This window comes from Zingiber officinale, chromosome 9A, assembly GCF_018446385.1.
Source record: "Zingiber officinale cultivar Zhangliang chromosome 9A, Zo_v1.1, whole genome shotgun sequence".
NCBI lineage: Eukaryota > Viridiplantae > Streptophyta > Magnoliopsida > Zingiberales > Zingiberaceae > Zingiber > Zingiber officinale.
Genome location: NC_056002.1, coordinates 60,534,768 through 60,545,256, shown reverse-complemented (window position 1 = coordinate 60,545,256; position 10,489 = coordinate 60,534,768). Strand labels below are relative to the sequence as shown.

Sequence of the window (10,489 nt, the reverse complement as noted above, 5' to 3'; positions counted from 1 at the left end):
AGCATGCTTTGATGCACATTCCTATATTTTATGCATGCTTTATCTATACATTTTCAAAGTCCTTGCTTTACTTTTAACATATTTACTCTTCTTTGTTCAAAGATTTGCTCTTGTGCATTTTTTGTCTACAGGAGTCAAATTTGGAAAGGAAATGATGTTCGTGGCGAATTTGATCAATGAACGAAGGAAGTCAGCGCTAGCTATGTGTGCCAAACGACCATGTCAAAGGAACAAGAAGGAAGATGGTCTTGGTCGTGTGGAGCAGACCGGGTGTGCAACATCAGCAGAAGAGGGGGCTGACATGGACGTGTGGTATCACACGACCGTGTCACTTTTGAAGCAGAGTGAGAACATGGCTATGTAGATTTACACGGCCGTGCAACCCTTCCAAAGGCCAAGCATTGCCAGACCGTGTGTGCCACACGACCATGCAACCTTTCTGGAGACCAAGATTGGCATGACCATGTGTGCTACACGACCGTGTGAGCCATCCAGAGGTGGAGCATGGCACGACCGTGTGAATCTCACATAGCCGTGTGACTCTGGCTGAGAGCAAAATAGGTGAGGCCATGTGAGGTCCACACGGTCGTGACACGGGCTGTGTGGCATCCAAACCCCTTGCTCTATTTAAAGGGCTTCTTCCTCTTTGAAAGGGGGAGGCTCTCCCTTTGGGGAGATCCAATCTGAAGGTTCTTCTCCATCTCTTGGGTGTCGATCCGGCGATCTAAGGATGTCTCCATTCCTAATTCGACTCCGGTAGCAAGGATTGGTTCCGAAGATTACTCGTCGTCTCTAGATAAGCATTTCTTTTCTATCTTCTTGATTTGGATCGAAATGTTTACGATCTTCTTATCGTATGATCTTTTCTTTTGTTCCATGGAGTAGATCTCCTTGTTCTAGGCAGGTGGGAGTATTTGTGATGTGAATTGATGTATGCATTCAAGGATTTGCTAACTTCTTGTTTCAATGATGTCGTTATGTTTTGTATCAATTCAATCATGCATGGATTGTTGTGTTTGGATCTAATTACCATTCTTGGTTGGATGTTTGTAATTCTTGTGGATCTTGTAGAGGAATTCTCTAGGTTGTATGACCAAGGGGCGTCGTGACAGGGCTGCCCCGTTAACGAACATCTTGGGGATCACCTTGAAGGGTGAAGCAAGAATCTACAAAGAAGTGGGATAGATAGATGAACTGATTCCTATATCTTGATGTGAATTGATTAGTAATGTGTTTCTATATTGTATGACCGAGAGGCGTCGTGATAGGGTTGGCCCGCTAACGAACTTCATAGGGGTCATTACTATTTAGTTTCTTAAGGTGTAGATATAAGTCCCTTTTCGGTGTTTTCTGCAGGAGATAACCGATGACTTCTTACAAATACATGACAATTGAGAATATAATTGGTAAAATCATATTACATTGATAAGTATCACAAAGAAACCAAATCTCCTAGAACTTTCGTAAAACCTAGTTTCTGCATTACTTTTCTATTTCCATTTTCTAGTTGTTTCTTAGTACGTGTAATTCCTAGTTGATTGTTTAGCTAATTCGCTTTGAGATATCTTTAGTGGTTATAACTGGTCCCTATGGATATGATATCTTTTGTATTACTGACGACGTAACCGTGCACTTGCGGTGACGTAACAAGTTTTTGGCGCCATTTGTTGGTTAGGACTAAGAAAATCGTACCGGTTCCACTGTACAAAATTTTTTTGTACAAGTGTCAAACCTTTCCTTAAATAACCTATTGTGTTCTTTAAAAGTTAAATTAGGAATCGCAGACGGAACTTAACATCATTGATTCCAAATTTAACTGATCTGTTCTTAATGGTTTAGATTTGAATTGCAAGCGGAACTTAACACTATTGATTCAAATCTACTTAAGTTATTAATTCCATAAATATTAATTTCCAAAATTGACTTCCAGGACTGCATGGCGAGGCACATGGCCTTCTTGGATATGGGAGCAACCACCACCGCCTAGACAAAACCTTTTAAGGAAAGCTAATATTTATTTCCTTAAATAATTCTAGGTTAACCAAAAAGAACAATCGAATCACAAATTCGAAAAAGAAGAAAACACAAACTCGAAAAACTATTTCGAAAACTCTAGAATCATATGCCTCTTGTGTTTGGTATTTCCAAAAATAACAATACAAAGAAAACTAGTATGATGCGGAAAATAATTACTAGTTATACCTTTCTTTGTAAGCAAAAATAACCTCTTGATCTTCTACCGTATTCCTCTTCTAACCTTGGATGTTGTGTGGGCAACGATCTTCCGAGACGAGAACCACCAAGCACCTTCTTCTTCCTTCTAGGTTTCGGCCGCCACAATTCTCTAAGAGAAGTAAAGGTCCAACCACCACCACCAAGCTCCAAGGGATGCAAGAAACAAAACCTCCTTTCTCTCCTTCTTTTCCTAGCTAGAACCGGCCACCATCAAGAGCTCCAAGAGGGGTTGCCGCCGGCCACAAGAAGAAGAGAAGAGGGATAAGCTAGGGTCGGCCACCAAGGAGGAAAAGAGAGGAGAAGAATAATAGAGTCGTTTACCCATGAAGGCACCTCTACCCCCTCTTTTATAATCCTTGATCTTGACAAATAAGGAAATTTAAATAAAAACTTCCTTAATTCTTTTTCCATGAAAAGGAAAATTTATTTAATTAAAAAAAATTTTCTCTTTTCAATTTACAATGGCCGACCACTTTATAAACAAAACAAGGAGAGTTTTAATTAATTAAAACTTCCTAATTTGTCTCCGGAAATTTATAAAAATTTCTCCAATAATTTTTCCCTTCATGGTGGTTTGTAAAAAGGAAATTTTATAAATTAAAATCTTTCTTTTAAACATGTGAATAAAAAGAAAGTTATCTCTAAAAATTAAAATCTCTTTTAATCTACAAATAAGGAAAGATATCAAATCTTTTCTTAATCTTTTGTAGAAACTTATAAAATAGAATATTTAATTTTTAAACTCTCTTTTAAATCATGAACATGGTTAAAAAGGAAACGTTTTCTCAAAATTAAAATCTACCTTTCAATCTACAAATAAGGAAAGATTTTAAATCTTTTCTTAATCTTTTGTAGAAAGCTATAAAAGGAAAGATTTAAATTTTAAACTCTATTTTAAAACCATGATATCCACATAAGAAATAATTTTAACAAAAATCCCTTTTTAATATGATGTGGCCGACCACCTAAGCATGGGCTCCAAGCTATTGGCCGGCCACCTTAAGGCTCAACCTTTAGGCTTGGCTGGCCCTAAGCTTGAGCTTCAAGCTTGGCTTGGCCGACCCCTATTGGTTGGGTAAGAAGGTGGGTATGTGGTGGGTATAAATCTCTATATACAAGAGGCTACGATAGGGACCGAGAGGAGGAATTGGTTTTGATCTCCCGATGAAATTAAGCATCCCGTGTTCGCCCCGAACACATAACTTAATTTCATCAATAATAATTCATTCCACTAAAGAACTATTATTGAACTACCGCACCAATCCCAAATTATATTTTGGGCTCCTTCTTATTATGAGTGTGTTAGTCTCCCTGTGTTTAAGATAATAAATGTCCACTAATTAAATGAGTTACTGACAACTCACTTAATTAATATCTTAGTCCAAGAGTAGTACCACTCAACCTTATCATCATGTCGGACTAAGTCCACTTGCAGGGTTTAACACACTACAACAAAAATGACTTTCTGCAGCGCATCATCAACAGCGTGCAATTAAAGCATGCCGTTAATAATAGTTTTTACGGCGTGCCTAATTATGTGTGCTGCGGATAATACAATATATATATAAATGACAGCGTGCAGAAAAAGTATGCTGTTAATACACCTTTCTACGGCGTGCAAAGTGCGCTGTTATAACATAATTATTAACAGCCCGTGGAGCGCGCTGTTAATAATTATTATAGATATAAATAATGGCGTAAAAAAAATATGCTTTGAATAGATATTATTTACGATGTTAATAAACTTTTTCTACAACGTGCAAAGTGCGCTGTTAAAACTTAATATTAACAGCGCGCGGAGCGTGCTATTAATAATTATTATATATATAAATAACAGCGTACAAAAAATGTATGCTGTGAATAAATATTATAAAATATTAGCAGCATGCAATATGCGCTGTTAATAATTTTTAAAATTTTCTAAATATTTAACCAAAAATTTATCGCTGAAACAAACCTCCCACGAATATTTTTCCGCACATCCTATCTGCCCACGAAACATCTTCTCACGCCCGAAACATATCTCACGCCCGAACACCCCCGAACTGCCGAAAGCCTAAAATCGTGACTACCTCTTCACTCGTTCGTCGGAACCTCCCTGCCGCAGCTCCTCTCAGCCAACATCTTCGCCCATCTTCTCTCCGTTGAAGCCTTCTCCGGCGAAGCCCTCCTCCTCAACCGAAGCCCTCCTCCTCAGCCGAAGCCCTCCTCCTCAATCGAAGCCCTAGCCGAAGCCCTCCATCTCAGCCGAAGCCCTAGCCGAAGCCCTCCTCCTCAACCGAAGCCCTAGCCGAAGCCCTCCTCCTCAGCTGAAGCCCTCTTCCTCACGCAAACTATCTCCGCCAAAACCTCTCTGCCGCAACCCTAAATCCTCTCTACCGAACATCTCGGCCCATCTTCTCTCAGACGAAGAGCTCTCCGGCGAAGCCCTCTCATCCGAAGCCCTTTCGTCCGAAGCTCTCCACTGAATCAAACATCTTCTTCGATCCTTCCATTTCTCAGGTTGAAATTTCTTTTTGTTTTTCTTGTTTTATGTTGAACATCTACAACTCTTTCTTGTATTTACTTTCCTTCCTCTTCCTGGCATTCTCCATCTTAGTTATGGGACTCTAATTGATTTAGTTGCATTGGCTTTCATTGGCTTTAGTTGTAGAAGATTAATAACATTACCTTCTTGTACTCTTTTGTTGAAACAATATGAACATGAAGGTTCTGTGCATCTATTTTAGAATAGAATGAAGTTGATCCTTTCTATATTTTCCATTATCAAATATAGATGCACAGAACTTTCATGTTCATGTTGCTTCAACAAAAGAGTACAAGAAGGTAATGTTATTCTAACAAAGGATCTTGATGCACAGAACCTTTGATAATGAATCTTGTCCCACTTTCCATTATCAAATATAGATGCACAGAACCGTAGCATCTTGATGAACCACACTTTGCAAACTAACAAAGTTTTACCTTGGCGAACTAGTTGCTGGTACTTGTCTTATGGCAATGTCTATATGTTGTCTCCCTTCCAACCTAAACCAGCTAAAAACCCCTCAGGTCTCCACTTTCATCCACTTGATCAGTTGAGCCTTCTCTATCGATCATTCACTCCGTTCCCTGGAATGCAATTTAGAATTTAAACCCTCCCTCCCTGGCCTGTAATACGTGAGCCACTTAGTTGCAATTTAGAATTTGACCCACTTACTTGGTATATGTCTTACCTTGGCAAATGACCCACTTAATATGCCTTTTTTCACCTTCAATATTGCAATTTGCACTCTCCCCATTTTGTTTTCTTTCAACTTTCATTTTCTTTTATGTATATTAAATAAATATATAAATCTTATTTTGTATTAAACATGAAATATTTGTATGTTAGAGTTTGGGTCATTTACGAAATGGATAAGGAATGGATACATTTGCCTTCAAGGCTTGTACCTGAGTATGAAGAAGGTGTACAAAAATTTCTTACACAAGCTAAGAAATATGCCAAAACACGTGAAGTAATCTTATGCCCTTGCAAGCATTGTAAAAACAAAAAGTATATGAAATTTGACCAAGTGTACGATCACTTAATTATTAAGGGGTTTGATCCTTCTTACACTATTTGGGTCTTCCATGGAGAAACTTATAACCGACAATATCAAGGTGAAGGTAGTTCAGGAGAAATTCAGAAAGATGATTAAAGTAGAGAGGCATATCACTTATATAAGGATGCCTTTGTGCCAGAAGAAGAGGTTGGATACACTATGTCTGAGGCAAAAGATAACGACTTTGCTAGTTTATTAGAAGATGCAGAAACTCCCCTCTTCCCTGGTTGCACATCTTACACAAAGTTATCAGCATTCGTCACATTATACAATTACAAGTCTACTAATGGTCACACAGACAATAGTTTCAATGAGCTCCTTAAGATCTTAGGTGACATGCTTCCAGAAAAAAACACACTTCCAGAAACTGTTTACTCGATGAGAAAATTGTTAAAACCATTTGATTTAGGATATGAGAAGATTCATGCTTGCCCAAATGATTGTTGTCTATTTCGAAAGGAGCTTAAAAATCTGGATACGTGTCCAAAGTGTGGTTCATCAAGATGGAAGGTGGACAAAGTCACCACCAAAGTTTTTAAAGGGGTTCCAGAAAAGGTGCTACGGTATTTTCCGGTGATACCAAGATTTAAAAGGATGTTTAAATCAAAAGAAAAAGCTGAAGAGTTGATTTGGCACTCCAACCACAAAAGTCAAGATCACATGATGCGTCATCCAGTTGATTCAGTAGCTTGGGATACAATAAATCATAAATGGCCAGATTTTGCATCAAATCCTAGAAATCTACGCCTTGGCCTTGCAACCGATGGATTCAACCCTTTTGGCGACCTTAGTTCTAGATATAGTTGTTGGCCCGTTATTTTGGTAAATTATAACCTTCCTCCATTGATGTGCATGATGAAAGAAAATCTTATGTTGACATTACTAATTCCAGGTCCAAAGCAACCGGGAAATGATATAGATGTATACTTGGAACCCCTTATCGAGGATTTAAAGGAGTTGTGGGAGATAGGTGTAGAGACTTATGATGCATTCAGCAAGTCAATGTTCAATCTAAAGGCTATTTTGATGTGGAAAATCAATGATTTTCCAGCTTATGGAAACCTAGCTGGATGTGCCACAAAAGGGAAACTTGGTTGCCCAATATGTGGGGAAGACGTATGTTCTATGTGGCTTAAGTATAGCAGGAAGTTTGCATATATGGGCCACAGAAGATTTCTTTCTCCTAATCACCCATTTCGTCAGAAAAAGAAGTGGTTTAATGGAAAAAAAGAAAGAAAAGGGAAACCTAGACCTTTGAATGGGTTAGAAATTCTCAATGCAATGATAGATATTGAAAAGGACTGGGGTAAAAAGAAAAAGGATGTGAATGCCAATACTTCGGGGAAAAAGAGGAAGAAACAAGATAGTTCAAAAGAAATGCAAAAATCTATTCAACAGTGGAAGAAAAAGTTAATCTTTTTCAATTTGCCATATTGGAGTGTAAGTTATTTTGCACTCTATTCATTAGTTTTTTTCCATTTTAAATTTCCATAACTAACATTATGAAACATGTTGATGGTTACTTGTAGGGGCTCCTATTACGTCATAACTTAGATGTGATGCATGTTGAAAAGAACGTTTGCGAGAATATCATAGGCACACTATTAAATCTAAAGAAAAAAAATCCAAAGATGGTGTGAATGCTCGCAAAGATTTGATGCACTTAAACATTAGAAAAGAATTACATCCTCAAGAAAAAGGAGAAAATAAATATCACTTGCCTGCTGCACCGTACATGTTGTCTAAAAAAGAAATGGATGTATTTTGCTCCAGGTTGAAGAAAATAAAGTTACCCGATGGCTATAGCTCAAATATTGGTAACTGTATTTCTTTAGAAGAGCGTAAGCTTAATGGGCTGAAATCTCATGATTGTCATGTTCTAATGCAACAATTGCTATCAGTAGCATTGAGAAATCTTCTACCGAAAGGTCCATGTAATGTTATATTTCTGCTTGGTTCATTTTTCAATGAATTATGTCAAAGAGTGTTAGACAGGAATCGTTTAGAAGCACTAGAGGAGAATATTGCTGAAACTTTATGCATGTTGGAAAGATATTTTCCACCTGCCTTCTTTACCATCTCGGTTCATTTGACAATTCATTTAGCAAGAGAGGCTCGCTTGTGTGGGCCAGTCCAATTCCGTTGGATGTATCCATTTGAAAGGTAATAAATAATAATTTAGTTTTTCTATCAATGGTTCTTTCATGTAATTTTTTTTTTATGATTTAGATTTATGAAAACACTAAAAGGGTATGTGAAGAATCGAGCAAGGCTAGAAGGTTGCATAGCTGAGTGTTACCTCGCAGAAGAATGAATGATATTTTGTAGCGCTTATATAAAAAAGGCTTCTAATATTGGTGTTTGTTTAAATCGGAATAATGATTTGGATAATGGATTAGTGGAGGGTCATCCAATTTCTCAAGGAAAAGAAAAGATTTTAGAAGATGACATGCTACAAATCGCACATCGATATGTGTTGTTTAATACTGCAGAAGTTGAACCTTACTTGCAATGAGTGTAATTAATTGCATACTATATTAGTCTTGATGTATTACATATCTTGTATATTCTAATATCTACATTCAATGATTTTCAATAGGATGCACATCGAGGAGCTTAAACAAACAGATAATCGTTTCTCAAGTAATGAAACATTGTTACAAAAGCAACATATGGAAACATTTGCTGAATGGTTATCAAAACATGTTCCTTTTAACTCTTCAGGCCGAATTCAATGGCTAACATATGGTCCAAGAAAGCATGTTACATCTTATACGGGTTATATTATAAATGGACATCGGTTCCACACAATTGATGTTGAAAGGTCGACACAAGATAGTGGAGTTTCGATTGAAGCCGATACTGTTTGTCAATCCAATGCTAATGATTATTCACATACAGTAAAAAGACTATCATACTATGGAGTTATACGAGACATTATTTTACTAGACTACTATTCTTTCAAAGTACCTATTTTTAGGTGTGATTGGGCCAATCATGGAAATGGTATCAAAATGGAAGATGGCTTTACACTGGTTAACTTACACCAAGGACTAAAAACTTTTGAAAATGATCCTTTCATTTTAGCATCACAAGCCAAGCAAGTATTCTATTCTAGGGACAATGATGAATCAAATTGGTATGTGTTGCTAAAAGCACCGCCTCGAGGTATTTATAACATGAATGTGGTTGAAGCAGATGCCTATACATCATCAACACCTCTTGACGTGTCCCAACTTGAAATTAACATTACCGAGAAAGAACCATATGCAAGGAATGAGTGTGAGGGAATTGATGTGACTGAGACATGACTGAAATTTTGAGATGTAGATTTTATAGTTATTTATTTCAATTGATAAATGTTCTTCTCAATTTATATAATTCTATATTACTGTTGCAATATATTTGTCTACATAATTACTGTGTTTGTTTATATTCATTATGTCATATTATATGTTTGATCAATTCATTATATAGCATTCAAAAAGATGGGCAAAAAGAGCAAAAAGCATAGCTTAGCATCTCCAAATGAAATTCAGGTGATATTTTACTCTTTCAAAAATCTTAGTTTTAGTAAATAAACTACACTTGTACATTTCAATATATATTTTTGTTATTTTACAGGAAACTATAGCATCACATGATTTGCATGGTGAAGAACAAATTATTGATGACAAACCTTATAAGAAAAAGGGAAGGGGTCCGTCCAAACTCAAAATGGTTAGTGGCCAAGACAAGTGCAAAGAGTTAGAGCGTAATGAGTTAGGACAACCGATTGGAGATAATTCGGTAAAGTATGCTTCTTTTCTAGGGTGCATGATTAAGGAATTTGTTCCATATACATTGGATGGATGGAATGAAATAGGTGAAGAAGTAAAGGATAGGATGTAGAGTTGTCTTCAGGTAATATCTTCAGACACTACATTTTTCATTTCCATTTTCTATAACAAAATGTATATATATTTTTATGTTTATTAATGTACAGCTGAATTATAAAGTTGAAGATTGGGAAAAGAAAGTAATTTTTCAAAAGTTAGCTAAATTGTGGCGTGATAGAAAATCCAAATTGCAAATACTTGTACGAGAAGTTAATACAGGTCGAGCGGCTTCACTAGATCTCAATCTTTTGAAGCCTGAATTTATGGAGCAAAATCAATGGGACTTGTTTGTGAAGAAGACACTATCAACTACCTTTCAAGTAAGTATTTATTAACTTTAAATAGTTTTTTGAAGGAGATGTATAAGCTTAAATCAATGGGCTATTCTTGTATGATTTGTTTTGTTTTGTGTGATCTGAGTGGATTTTGAGGTGGATACCAGGGGTGTGAGGTCTTCGCACACTATACCAGTGCATTTGTCAAGTATAGTGTGCCATTTATTTTAATGCATAGATGTTTATTATTAAATGAAGTATGCTCACCATTTGTTATATGTACCAATGACGTGATTGCAACACTAAGAAATGGACCTAGCTTTTGTCATGACTAAGAAATCTACCCAGCATATTGTAATTATTTATGTGGTTCTACTCCATATTGTAATTAAACTGCATATTGCAATCCTATTATTTCTTCATTGACGTGATTACAATGAATTCTTTATGTGGTTCTACTGCATATTGACGTAATTCTACTGCATATTGCAATCTTGTTCATTGCAATTTAGAATTC

General features: G+C 36.6%; 1 protein-coding gene across 1 annotated transcript; it reads left to right on the top strand.

Moving 5' to 3' along the window:
* The first annotated feature begins 5,978 nt into the window (after positions 1-5,978).
* Positions 5,979-9,710, top strand: LOC122019228. Its single transcript, XM_042576716.1, has 5 exons — positions 5,979-7,228; positions 7,593-7,982; positions 8,419-8,825; positions 9,297-9,358; positions 9,444-9,710. Exons 1-5 carry the CDS (start codon positions 5,979-5,981, stop codon positions 9,708-9,710), a joined length of 2,376 nt encoding a protein of 791 aa, XP_042432650.1.
* Positions 9,711-10,489: the final 779 nt, after the last annotated feature.